Source organism: Trichosurus vulpecula, chromosome 2, assembly GCF_011100635.1.
Source record: "Trichosurus vulpecula isolate mTriVul1 chromosome 2, mTriVul1.pri, whole genome shotgun sequence".
Lineage (NCBI taxonomy): Eukaryota > Metazoa > Chordata > Mammalia > Diprotodontia > Phalangeridae > Trichosurus > Trichosurus vulpecula.
Window position 1 is genome coordinate 14603333 of NC_050574.1, and position 14665 is coordinate 14617997.

General features: G+C 42.5%; 1 protein-coding gene across 1 annotated transcript in view; it reads left to right on the forward strand.

Annotated features, from left to right (window-relative positions):
* The first annotated feature begins 3277 nt into the window (after positions 1–3277).
* Positions 3278–14665, forward strand: part of LOC118836268 (vomeronasal type-2 receptor 26-like) — a 51833-nt gene continuing 40445 nt past the window's right edge. The window contains exons 1-3 of the mRNA XM_036743600.1: positions 3278–3483; positions 7807–8098; positions 10627–11430. Coding sequence (XP_036599495.1) covers positions 3278–3483; positions 7807–8098; positions 10627–11430 — 1302 coding nt within the window. The remainder of the gene's footprint in view (positions 3484–7806; positions 8099–10626; positions 11431–14665) is intronic.

Consider the following 14665-nt stretch of genomic DNA (forward strand, 5'->3'; position numbering starts at 1 on the left):
GCTCCACCCTGAGTTGGAATTGCATCAGTATAGGAGGACTCTCAATCAGTTGCAGAGATGTATTCTCTCTTTCTACCCTTGAGTGCTCTGCCAAACTAACTCAGAATAGTAATCTGTTTTGTTTTTTAGGGAGCAGGGAGGTGGTATATTAGATAGAGTGACAAGCCTGGACTCTGGACAAGTCTGGAAGGACTGAGTTCAGATTAGGCCTGTAACTTACTAGCTGTGTGACCCTGGGCAGGTAACTTAACCTCACTTGCTTTAGTTTCTCATCTGTAAAATGAACTGAACAAGGAAATGTCAAATTACTCATTTTTTTGCAAAGAAAATCGCAAATGGAGACTCACAAAGAGTCTGACACTACTGAATAGTAATATCTTTTAATTCCTAATTCTGGCCAAGTGAGGAAGGCAAATATACAGATAAGAAGATTTTTTTAACAAATGATACAATATCCTAGGAGGTTTTATGACTTATAGGACTGTGAAATTTTCACATAAATAGTATGTTCCTTTCATTTATCTCTTCCCTGAAGAGAGACAGAAAATACTTCATTCTTAAATAAAACTGAAATAAGTATAAAAGTTATTTTTTTCCAAACAGGGCAAATAGCTTTTCAGTTTGAAGCCTGAAACTTATTATCTACCTATGTGTATCTGGTGTAAGTGATTTAGAACTTGATTGTCTATTTGAATTAGAAGAAAATCACTTCAAGGATTTGGAATAGATCATAGGCCTGTTAGTTCTTCAGAAATCAAATTGGCAAAGTTTTACTTGACAAGATGACAAAATGTCTGTACATCTTGGAAATTTCAATCTTGTTCAAGAAAGAATATAGAACTGGTCATTTTAATCCAATTGGAGCAATAAAGCCCTTATTGTTGTCATTTATCAAAATCTCTAATATAGGCCAAAAAGAAAGCCTAAGATTTAGTAGTATATTAGAGAAAAGTTTGATGAAGCTTTAGATATCCTTTAGACAGCAGGAGAATTGCACATCTGATAGTGTGAGAACTTAGCTTGCAGAAATTCCCTTTCCTCCTCAAAAAGTTAAAGCTAAAAAAAATAAAAGTAGATAAAGAAAAGTTTTCTTTTTCATTACTTTATACTATTCTCTCAACGTCAAATTGTTAGATGAAATGACTTTTCCAGGTAAGATAAATTGAGAAATGCATTCTACTTGATTAATATTATTTAATTAACAGAAACTTTCGTTTTGAGTCTAGGCTATAAAACCATGGTACTGCTGTATGTTGGTATTATACTTACTTCTCCCATTGTAAGTTTGAGAAACCACTTTAAGAAATGACGTTACTTTATACCTGTGAACTTTTACACTTTGGAGACACTTGCAGAGTGTCCTTCTGGTTAAAGGTTGTCTTCCATATTTATATGGGTATGCTATGGCTGGTCAAAGCTAAGTTGTCACCTTCTAAAGTCACATTGACCATGAGACTTCATAAAACTTAGAATTTTCTGACCGTGGTAACAGTTACTCTGTGAAAAATGTTGGAAGGAAACTTCCTAGAAAGGCTGTGTAAGTAAAAGTCCTTTGTAAATTCTACCTGAGACTAGAGACAATTAACCTATTGAGGACTCATTTTCCACAGAATCTCTCAGTTAGGACACCTGAAGCCATCTAGTCAAACTAAAACTAGGACAAGAATTCCCTCTATACTCTTCCTAATAATAGTCACCCAGCATCTACATGGAGACCTCCAATGAGTAGGAACAAACTTCTACCTGAAGCAGATCACACCCATTGTGAATAATTATGAAGGTTACAATGGGTTTCCCCCCTTCCATGGAGTTTCCATTGGATTCTATCTACCTTCTATCTATTTGTCCTAGTTCAACTGTTTGTCTCCTGGAAAACCAAACTGAATTCCTCTCTTGTGATTGCCCTCTGAATACTTGTACTGAGTGGCCATATCTACCCAATTCCTCCCAATGGGGGTCTGCACGCCCATTTTGAGCAGTTGATCCTCATGAGAAAAGAACTCAAGGTCCTTGTGAACCCTAACTGTTTTCTGGACACTTTAGCTTATCACTACCCTTCTTTTATTATGGCTCCTAGAAATCACAGAATCACAGAATTTTAGCCCATCAAAATTGTCATCCAGTCTGCCAGGCACTGTTCTGGGTATGGGAGATGCAAGGGCAGTAATGAAACAGTCAGCAAGTACAAGCTTCCTATATTCTAGACACTGCCAACCAAGCTCAGGTCCCATAGAAAAAGCCCAAACACATTCTAATACAGGAGACATGTGAACAACTAGGTTAATGCCAAATCTATACAGAGTAGATAACGTACATAAAGGGATTTTAAGAGGGGAAGATACTATCAGTCAGAAAGTTGAAAATGGGGACCAGGAAAGGCTGTCTAAGGTAGGTCAATCAATAAGCATTGATTAAGTGTCTACTGTAGCCACACAGTAGCCTAAGTGCTGGAGATAAGAAGTCCCAAATGAAAGATTATGCTTTCAAGGATCTTCCATTCTATCTGGGAAAATGACATTGACCCCAAGAAATTATCAGCAATGGCCAACCTCCAGCAAGCACAGCTCAGGTCTCTATGTGGCTCAGGCAGCAGGGTGGGAGAGCTTGGGCCTAGTGTGAGTAGCCTATTCACATACAGGTCTTGATGATGGGTTTTTTCATGCCCTGAAGTTGGAAAATATGTGCTGCTCAACTCATAGAACAAAGGGCCTCATGCAGAAGCCTGGCAACCCCACTGACAACTCATTCTCCCCCTTTCACAGTGAATTAGGGCTGATCACACCTGATCCAACTCATGCCTTTCCTTGAGTCCTGGGAGGTTTGCTGTGTCAGCTGCACACAAGTTTCCAAGGCTCAGCAAGGGGCCTTGAGGCAACAGACTGCCTGATTTCCATGGGGATTTGCTAAGAAGAGAGAAGAAGATGATCAAATATATTTTTCTTTTGGATTTCTCTTGGAGACTGAGATTCAGGTGCAGAACCTCAGGCAGTGAAGCTCCCTAGAGCTCCTTCTTGACACACGCAGCTTCACCATTCAGGAACCCCACCTCTTCCCGTCTTTACTAGGATTATAAATGTCACCTGGTTCCTGAGGTTTGGCTCCTGGACAGGAACTAGACTTCTGCTGTGTTTGCTGCAGTGCCAGAAACTGACCAGTGTTTGGGCAACCATCAGACAAAGAAAGATTTTCCTATTAAAGTGTGATTCAACCAGTGGCTGTGGACATCTTGGCTGTTCACAGGCTCAGAGTTTGGGGCACTGCTTGGGAAACAGGCCCAATGTTCCTTCTGAGTGCTCTCTTCTTGCTCCTGAACATACCATCTTCTTTAGACAGGGAAGAAAAGTTCCCCTGCTTTGAGCAAATCAACCCACGAGTCCACAGAGATGGAGACCTGGTCATTGGTGGATTTTTCCCCTTGTATTTAATGGCAGTGAAGAGTTTCAGAGGATCTGAGCATCCACACAAGGCCTGTAATGCACACCAGTAAGTGGGGAGGTGCCTGTGCACCTTGGAAAATAGATGAATAAGCCTGAGTATTAAGTCCCCATTTCCTGGGTAATTTCCCTATCCTTTTGTCTGTGACTCTTCTTGCATCTTTCTCATCCTTTTATCTAGCCTTAAAATCTACAGACAATGTTGGCTAGGCTTGAAATCCACCTTACTCTTGTTTTCTGAATTCTGTTCACAGGCTTAACTCAGGGACTCCTTTCCTCCACTGTAATCCCCAGTTAGGGTCCCAGGCATGCTGCATCAAAAATGTTTTTGCTCCTTGCCAGTACCACACTCAGTGGGCTTGTGCTCACTCCTCCCTGCCCACAGCCACTTTTTGGCATCATTCTGATGAGTACCCCTAGGCCCGGCATCTGGAAACAGTGGATTGGGGAAAAGGGGATTTGAGGGCCTTCAATCCTTACCCACTCAGTGGTCTGCCTTTCCTTGGATGAAAATTTCTGAGGTAATAGTTCTAGAGGTGAAAGTTCCTGAGGCTGTGAGGTAAAAGTTCCTGAGGAAAATTCCTTGAGGCCTAGATGCTTCCCTCATGGCCTACCATTTTCTGATTCAGTTTAAATGGTCTTGTGTTTACACTTCCCTCAGGCCACACCTTAGCTCTGGAGGTCTGGTATTTTCTGAGGTCCTCTCTTCGAGTCTTAGCTTTACCCCAATATTTTTGCTGCTCCATACTCATTTCATGGTGACATTCTGTCTGTTTGTGGAGGAAATCTGGAGAGCCTGGAAATTTTTGACCTACTGTACCATCTTCCCAGAGTGCATTCAAAACATCTTTTCTCCCACTTAGAAACTAGGAGGGGCCACCTTGTTGCTGTTTGAACCTTACTTGTGGCCCTTCAAGTCCAAGAAACAGGAAGACCTTGTCCTTTACCCCATTGTCTGGGACAAGGTCCATCTATCTTCCCTGCTCTGACTGCCAGGCTGGCAGTGTTGGAGAGGATGAAAAAAGGTCCTGACACAGTGTGAACCCAAGCAGGTGGCTAACTAGCTGTAGAAGTAGTAGCATCACTTTTTTCAGTGCTGGACTTAGAGAAGGGGTGATCTGGGTTCAAATGTCACCACAGGCAATTGTTATGTGTGATTCTGATTAATAGTAATAATGATAATAATAGCTCTTATATAGCACTTTACAGTTTGCAATGCCCTTTTAAAGTCCCTTAAACTTGTCAAGGCTCAGTTTCTTAATGTGGGTCACTCCAAGCATCAGGGACATCTTTCAGAGTAGAAGTCCTAGAGAGTTCATGTGCTATTGTTGTAGCAATCCAGCTAGCAGCTGCTGTGGGGGTGTAAAACCAACAACAACCAGCTCACAGAATGCTGCAAGCCCAGGTTCTTTTGATCTGCTTTACTAAGAAAAGCAATGTTAAGGGGTTAACAATCTTACTTTAATCCAGTATACAAATCTCACTCACTTAGTTCAGGGGAAAAAGCCAGCACCCTGAACTTCAGAGCAAACAGAAACAAATTACAAACATCAACAGACAGACCTTGTCTGATTCAAATGAAACAAAGTCCAAACATCCGGATTTACGATCCTCCACATCAGCGCACTGCCAATAGTGAGAGCCCTAAACAAATAGCTCTGTCTTCTCTTTTTCTCTGCTCTTTAGTCATCATCAAATGTCATCTGAGCAACCAGAACTTAAGCTCTTACTAGGGGCTCTGGAGTTAGCAACTCCCCTTAGGACCCATGTGACCTAAAATCGTCACAAAAATGTGACTTGAACCCCCATGGTCTATAAAGCCTCTGATGTCACAAACATATGACTGAAACCATGTAAACTAGGCTTTCCCTTGAGGCAATGAGGTCATCAAGGACTTCTAATTTCATCAAGGAAACAAAAGCCAAACTCTTCAAGGGCAATTAGTTGAATAAATGCTAAGAGCCCATCTTGATTTCCAATACAGCTGTGTTAGTGGGGGAGGTGCCCATAATGATTAAATCTCTAGACCTTGATCCAGATATCTCCCGAACTTTGTCAGTTCCTCTTCTCTACCCTTTCAAAGAAGTCTCTCCAGGTACTTGTTCTTTGGTATAAGGGAAGACAAAGATTGGCAAGGCAAATTCATTACTCGTGAAGTCTGGCAAGTAGACTGCTCTTCTTAGCTCAGTGTCCAGTCTTCTTTAATGCATTCCCCGGTGCTAGACGAGGGGTGCATGAGAGAACCAAGATGAAGTCTCTGGATACAGATGTCCTTTTTGTAGCAAGGGGCTACTCCTTTGAAGGAGCAAGGATTCAGGTTCACTTCTGGGGAAGTGTCTCAGTCGGTTGGATCATGAGGTAGGAGGTGGACTCCATTGAATGCCACAATTATGTGTGTTTACTTACAAACTTGCCCTACTGTTCTGGAGCCTTCTGAAAAGAGAACCTTTCTGGATTTGAGTTCTTAGAGCTAAAACTTGTCATTACAATAGAATGAACCTATTAGGGTTTTGTGTGACAAAGTCTTGACATATTTAGAACTTGTGATGCTTGAGGCACTGCTCATGGTGCTGTTGTTCAAGCCTGGGACAACCCTGGGGCCTTCAGTATAAACCAGGCTGAAGGTGATGAAAGTGTATCTACATTGAAAAATCAATGGACAGGACCAGAAGGGCAGGATGAATTGCCTGTCATTGGCTTTCTCCAGGAGACTATAGAACCTGGCATGTGTTTGACTCAGAAAATTGTGGCTTGGGATGCCTTATACAGAAAACCTTGCTCTAGTGCTCTAGTGCTCCCTCTATTGCTTTTGGAAACAGAAATGAGGGGATTAGTTAGTGCCTTCCCACACTGATGTCATCTAAACCATTAAATGTCTTGTATATGACCATTTATAATATCTTTCCCCTTCCTTCCATGGCTCACTGGAATTCTGGGTCTCATCCCTGTTCAAAAGTACCTGTCTGCACTTATTTTCTCTAGTCACATTTAATAATGAATAGAACATTTTTCTGGCCTCTCTCTCAGGCAGAAAAGACAGGAAGAGGGGGTGAAAGAGAAAGAAAAAACAAGTGGAGAACAAAAGTTTTTCTTTAAAAACTATATAAAGTCTGACCAGGCCTGGATAGGATGGTGTCAACAGTAATCTCTCTTATGAAATACCAGAAATAAGAAGCACCCTTTTCAAACTAGAGGCCCATTCTCATCATATCCAGTAGAAGTTTGGAACAAACACTAGCCAGAGGAAGGAGCCATTGCAGATGTCAAGGGAAAAAAATGGGCATTGATTCAGCAATGTGTTCTGAAAGAATAATACAAGAATAGATGATCATGTGTTAGACACAAAACCAAGAAACTTAGACTTCAGATAGACTGAAGAGCACAGCCATAGGTTCTAGCCTTGCTGTACTCAGTGAGCATGGTCTACCCAGTTGGGTCTTTGCCTCCTTCAAGAATCAGCCCCTGTTAGAGTTTCCCTCAAAGTATAAAATAGCCAAAGACACGGGGGAATGAGCCAGGTTGTCATGAGCTAGGAAGAGGCAGATTTGCAATGACTCAGGTCCCCCTGGGAGGATTTCCCTTAAGGGGCAAAAGTGGCCTCTTGAGAGAAGACACTGAACTAGATGGTATATCTAACTTCCCTGAAATGCTGGTATGTATAGTACTATGAATGTGGCATCTATCACAGTCTGCTGAGAATGAGTTTATTGATACCTATCTCTCCAGAGACTGAGGCCAGGGAACCACTCTTATTTGAACAGTGCATTTCATGTAGTAACTTGTCAGTACATATATTTTGAATGAAATGACTGGGTGAGATTTACTTCAGGGAGTCAGTGAACAATCAACAATTTATTAAGTGTTTGCTGCATAGTAGACACTTGGCTAAGTGTTGGGGATACAAAGAAAGGTAAAAATATGGCTTATGCCCTTAAGCAACTGATATTCTAATGGGGGAAACAATATCTAAACACCTATATAAATCCAAATTGTATACCTTATAAACAGAGATAATCTCAAAAAAAGCCACAAACCCATAGGGGACTTCCAAGGCCTCTTACAGAAAGAGAGATTAGAGCTGAAGGCAAAGAGGCCAGGAGGTAGAGTTGAGCAGCAAGAGCCTTCCAGGTAGTCATCCCAGTTAAGAATTCTGGAGACTTTCCACCTCCGTCACCCACACTCCAAATTTCAAACATGTCAACAGTAGAGGGGTACAGGTCATGTGAGACTGAGATGTTGTAATGCACAGAACAAGGTGCCTGTGCCCTGGGCCCAGTGATCTGAACTTAGCATAGCTGGATCTCTCTGTTTCAAGTCTGTAGGCTCCCTTGGATTTGTTATTAGCTTCTGATCTTCTCCCCACTCCCTGCAGGTGGCTACACAAAAATTTTCAACAGGTTCTGGCCCTGATGTTTGCTGTGGAGGAGATCAACAAAGACCCCTGGCTACTCCCTAATATTACCCTTGGTTTACAAATCTACAACACCTACCATAGTGATTCCAGGACCTTGGAGAGCTCCCTGAGGTGGCTTTCAGGACAGGACCCCACCAACCCAAATTATAGTTGTCAGAGGCAGGACAAGTCCGTGGCTGTTATTGGAGGAGCTACGTCTACCGTTTCTGTCCAGATGGGGACACTTCTGGGGCTCTACAGAATACCACAGGTAGGGATTTTTTAATATCTGTCATCTCTTGCTTCCTTTTTTTGAGGTGAAATGACTTGTCCAGCATTATACAAAATGGAAAAGAATATTGAAAGAAGTTTTATTAAATGTCTACTACATGAGATATACTGTGATAAGGGCTTTAAAAATATGGTATCATGTGACCCTTACAACCATCCTGGAGGTAGGTGCTATTATTAATTTTCTTTTTACAGTAGAAGAAATTGTAGCAGAGAGAAGCTAAGTAACTTGCTCAGGATCACACAGCTAGTAACTGAGACAAGATTGGAACTCAGTTCTTCCTGCCTCCAGGTCAAGCACTCTCCATGCTATCCCACCTAGAAGCCACACAGCTATTAAGTGTTCAGGCAGGATTTGCACTGAGGTCTTTTCCTACTCTAAGTCCAACACTTTGAGACAGGGCAGGCAAAATGGATTTCATACCTCTATAGAGTATCAGCATGACCACCAATACCCCACTCCTCCTTCTGCTCTAGATCATAGTGTCACTGGGCTCAGGAGTTACTTTGACCAAGATTGATTCTTCACCAGATGGCCAACTTTCTGTTGTATTTGTTCCAACTCAGTCAAGCTTCTTGTAGACCTTGTCTTCCCACTTGAACTCTGCTGACACATCCTTGTCAAGCTCAGGGTCACCCCCACATCATATATATGGAGAAGTCAAGTGCCTTGGCCAGCTCAGACAGCCAGTAGCTAAGTGAGGCTAGATTTGAACTCAGTCTCCATGACTCCAGGCCCAACATTCTATTCACTGAGCCACCTATATGTCACATAGGTCTTGAGGGTTGAGGGAAGATTTGAACTTAGAGATTTCTGACTCCAAATCCAGCACTCTAACTGAGTCTGTGTGCATAGAAAGGAATTCATACTTCAATAGGGCTTTGATGTCATCAGCATGACAAGCAGCACCCTCCTAGCCTTCTTAACCCAGATCTTAGTGTGACTGGGGCTCAGGAGTTATTGCTGAGAGAATTCCTCACCTGGTTGCTTACTCTGGCATTTGTTTAAGTTGAAGCAGGCTTCTTACTGGGCCTTCTCTTTCCACCTGAACTCTGCTGACATATCCTCAGCAACCTCATCTTTGCCTCTACACCATAACATCATGAGACATGGGGAAAAGACTGTAGTCCTTTTACACAACAGATTGTAGTCATCTATTTTTTAAACCTGGGAAAGCCTTCAAAAATTATAACCCAATTTTCTAATTTTAAAGTCAAGAGAAACTGAGGTTCAGAGAATTTCAATGAATGATATGAGCTTTTATGTTTTAGTGTTTGAGCTTGGGTGATTTAGTGATCTTTATTAACTCTTACAAAGAATGCTTGAATCAACGATTTTCATTATATAACCTTGCTAAGTAATTATATCTAAAACTAATTAATCTACTTTGCTAATTTATGTTAACTGATATCCCATAGGGTGAGAGTCATGATATGGATTAGGGAGAGATAGCATCAGAAAGATATACCCAACTTCTAAGGATGAACCCTAGCAGTCTCAGGTGAGATGTATCCAGTTGGTCTCTGGAACCCTGGCCTGCCATGGTGAATGATGGCTGGCATACTGAGCCTAGGGCATAGACAATGGGTTGGTTACATAACATTGAGTATATCACTTAAAGTTTCAGTACTCTAGGCTATTCTAAACCTACATGTAGAAAAGGTGCGCACTTGCATTGGTTGAAGTACCCTCTTTAATCATATGATTAAAGAGGTCTCTATTGCTAAAAATCATATTATTTCAAAATGAGTCATCAATGTGGCAAACATAAGTGAAAAAAGTATTTCAGTCACATTTGAAAATAATACTTATCAGTTAAATAAAGCTTTGAATATGGCAAAGCAATTTTGAAATCTCTTAGTTGATTCATAAAACAACCCTGGGAACTGGGTGCCAATATCATGCCCATGTTTCAATTGAGGCAGACAGTGGTTAACTGACTTGCTCAGGGACACACAGATAGTAATGTCTGACACTGGATTTGAACTTAGATCTTCCTGATTGTCGGACTAGTGTTCTATCTACTATGACATCTAGCTGGCTCCTATATATGAGCACATATTTATTCACCAGGCAATTTGGTCTTGACAACAGCATCCTTGAGGAATTCCCCTTTTCTTGAAGAAAGAATCACTTCTTAACCACCACTACCTCCAATAGACAGTAATGATGTGTCAGTTTTTCCCAGGAAATTTCACTGGGGCCACAAACAAGGACTATGCATCAGGAGAAATCTTGATCTATTTGGGAAAGAAAACATGGAGGGCTCAGTGCAGTGAAGGATTTAAAACCAGTAGCATCAGAGTATTTTGTCTTCTATTCATTGTCTTATACCTGACCTAATATTAGGGTAACTAGAATTTTACCCACTATCATCATCTAGAGCAGCCATTCCATTTTTTTTTCCTGAGGAAGTTAGATAGATTGGGTAACATATGGGGATTTGTTGCTATGCCCCAGTATCACTTTAGATAGCCCAGTGAGACCCATCTTTCTCTCCCATCCAGATAAGCTATGGACCATTTGATCCTGCCCTCAGTGACAAGGTCCAGTTTCCTTCCCTCTACCAGATGGCCCCTCAGGACTCCTCCCTGCACCTGGGTATTGTCCAGCTGCTGTTACATTTTGGTTGGACTTGGGTGGGGCTGATTATCACAGATGACATGAGAGGTGAGAAGTTCCTCTGGAACATGGGAGAAGAGATGAGAAGGAACAAAGTTTGTGTGGCTATCATAGAGAAGATCCCTGTCAGTGAGAGACGCCATGCTGAATCTCAGGAGGAATTCATGCCCAGAATTGTGGCATCATCAGCCAAGGTGATCATCGTCCATGGTGATACTGACTCACTGATGATCCTGAGATATTCTCAGCCACCGTTTTATGGAGTTTGGAAGGTTTGGATTATCACTTCACACTGGGATGTCACTGTGAGACCATATGGTGTTCATAGTTATGCTTTTTATGGATCACTCATATTTTCACATCAGAAAAGTGAGATTCCTGGTTTCAAAGCCTTTCTCAGGACAGTCACCCCAACCAAATACCCAGGAGACATATTCCTTAAGAGTTTCTGGGTCTCAGCATTTGAGTGTTCAGATGAGCCAAACAAACTGGAGCAAGAGGACTGTTCACTGAATGCTTCCTTGGAGATGCTTCCTTTGCACTATTTTGACATGACCATGTCTAGCCTCAGTTACTTGGTCTACAATGCTGTGTATTCTGTGGCCTGGGCTCTTCACAAAATGATAAATGCCAGGGTGCAAACAGGATCTGTGAGAGATGGAAGGTTCCTGGTGCCTCAGTCATGGCAGGTAAGATTCACTATTCCCATCTGTAACCAGAATGGCCTTTGTTTTCTTCGAATGACTCAATTTATCTCAGTGAGCTTTACTAGGTGCTAAGCCCCAGGCCCAAACCCCATTAGGTGTTAACATAATCCATGTGGATGTGAACATCCCAGGGTCCTAAGGGAAGGGGCCAACTCAAGAACCAATCACCAGAGCCGGAGCTCTGGTGATTCAGGTGATGTTTGATGTCTGAAGCCCTATAAGAAGGGAGGACAAAGCCATTTGTGTGGGGCTCTGGAGATGGTGTTGATGAGGAGACTCTGGGCAGCTGTAGCTAAGGAGCCCTCCAGCTTGTAAACCCGGGTGTTGAAACTTTGTTGAACTCTGGTAACTATGTGTTGGGACTTGAATCAGACAAAGTCTGTTGATGTTTGTAATTTGTTTGCATTTTGTTCTGAAGTTCAGGCCGGTTTTTTCCCCTGAATTAACTGAATGATATTTGAATGCTGAATTAAAAGTAAGCTTGTCAACCCCTTCACCTTGCTTTCCTTAACTAAGCAGATCGAAAGAACCTGTGCTGTTGGCAGCTTTCTGGGTGCTGGCTGTGGGTGAATCTTATACCCCCACAGAAGCTGCTAGCCAGGTTGTTAAAACACCATCCATTGGTATTCCCAGGCTCACAAGTGGACATTTTAAAGGTTTGCTACTTTCCTTGGCATTCACATTTCCCTTACTATTGCTTGGCATGCCCCAGGCTCACAGAGGCACCTTTATTGTTTTAAGTGGTTTTTTTTTTAGTTTTGCTTCTCTTGGTAGGCTTAAAAATTTGTTCACTAATGATAATAAGGATATACCACCATACTGAAGATTACCCCTACTTGCAAAGCATTATATTGGAGCCTTTCTTCCTGAAGGGCTGATTTTTCCATTCAGTAATACAGGAAAGACTTTCTCAAGCCTGGCACATAGGACAGTGCTTTTAATCCAATGTAGAATGCATGTCAAATTGGTTCGTAAGAAACAGTGACCAAATTGTTAGTTGCAGAACATAAAGAAACTCAATTGTCCTCTTTATACAGTGCTGCTTCCATTTTCTTGAGCTAATTCTCCCTTTATCTCATTCTATGTGCTTTAGAATGGGACCTTATGTAGAAAACTTTTTCCTTTTTTTCTTTTTTTTGGGGGGGTGGGGAAGGCAGGGCAATTGGGGTTAAGTGACTTTCCCAAGGTCACACAGCTAGTAAATATGTCAAGTGTCTGAGGCTGGATGTGACCTCAGGTCCTGCTGACTCCAGGACCAGTACTCTACTCACTGCACCATACAGCAGTCACTAGAAAACCTTTTCAATGCTATTTCAACAATCCGGCTAGCAACTTCTGTGGGGCTGTAAGATCCACCCACAGCCAGCACGCGGAAAGCTGCCAACACCACAGGTTCTTTTGATCTGCTTAACTAAGGAAAGCAAGGTGAAGGGGTTGGCAAACTTACTTTAATTCAGCATACAAATATCATTCACTTAGTTCAGGGGGAAAAGCCAGCACAATGAACTTCAGAGCAAAACACAAACAAATTACAAATATCAACAGACAGACCAAATACAATTCATAGTCACCAACATCTAGGTTCAGCCCAGGAGCTCAGAACAAGGGCTGGCCCAGAGTCACGCATGCCACCACTGCTGCATCAAAGAGCTCAAAAAAAAACGGACAGCCAACCCCTGGTTTTCATATCTTTTTCAGCATCAGGGGTGAGTCACACATTCGACTCACCCACGTGACCTAGAATCGTCAAAAAGAGGCAGACTTAAACCCACATGGTCTAAAAGCCTCTGCTCTCCCAGACAGGTAAACTAGGCCCTCCCTGGAGTTAGCCCCACCTTGGGCCCCACCTTAGTTGCCAATCCACACCCACATAGGTTTTACACCTAATAGGGGTTTGGGCCTGGGGCTTAGCACCTAATAAGGCTCAATGAATTACTCAAAGGGAACAAAAGCCAAACTATTCAAGGGAACTTGTTGAACTAAGTGATAAGGAGCCCATTTTGCTTGCCAACACACTCCACCCCTTGTTGTAGGATATATTATCTAATCAGTCATGTATCCTAGAACATACATCGTGATCCAATTATGAAGGAAACTAAAACATATCATTCACAATAAAGCAAAACATATCATTCAGTGACATTCCCAAATATTGGTTTACAATTCAAATGTGACCCACCCCTAGGTCCCAGCAAGATAATCTCTTTAATCAATCATTCCCAAAATACTCGTTAACAATTCAAATGCCCACCCCTAGGTCAAAGCAAGTTAATCTCTTGAGCTCATAAAATACTTCTTGAGCATATACATCGCTATTGCAGGCTTTCCCCCAGTGCCCTGAGGCACCGGCATGCTTTAGTTAGTAAAGTCCTAAAGCAAACAAACAGAGTTCTCTTCGGGATGTCTCCCCCCAAACTGCCGTTGCAGGCTTCCACGTGGCACCCAAAGTCCCAATTTCAAATAAAGAGTCCAAACAAAGTTCTTTTGGGGTCTGTTCTCCCTATTCTGTTCCAGTCCCTGATTCCAAGTCCTGAGGGGCAGCTGGACGATAAGAGCCAATGGGGTGGGGTCCCTGGGGGATCCAAGGCACTTCCCTCACCCCAATAAAAACAAATCCATGTCTCCCTCCTGGATCCCAAGCAGCCCAAGCTAAAGGGACCAAAAAGGCAGACTCAGTGCCTTGCTGAAAAGTTTTCATCTTGCCCCAGGGCTGAATTCCAAGCCCCTGGGTTCCTGGTTATCTAGTTCTGGGTGGCCCCTTCTGGCTTCTGCCAGAATCTGGATTGCAATGTAGGTGATTCTCCACCTTTTTGCTCACATCAAAGTTCTCTGCTCTGGCTGGGGAAGGCAGGGAAAAAGCACACATCATCTTGCTGCAAAGTTTCCATCTTGCCCCAAGGCTGGACTCCAAGCTCCTGGGTTCCAACTCCAGCTGGCCTCACCTGGCTTCTTCTGTACTGTAAGCAATTCTCTACCACTTCAATCCTCTCTCCGAAGTCAGCTCCAAGGCAGCTCAGGGCTTTCAGCTTTCCAAAGTTCCCATGCAGGCAGTCTCCTGATCTGTCTGGATCAATATTTCAGCAGCCACTGTCTGCATCTTCTTTCTCCTCACCAGGCCCTCCTGCCAAATCTGTAGGAAGGCCATTCTCCAAGTATCCAAGGCCATTCTCCACTCCTGTTTCAAAACTCCATATACAATATAATCTCAAGACATTCA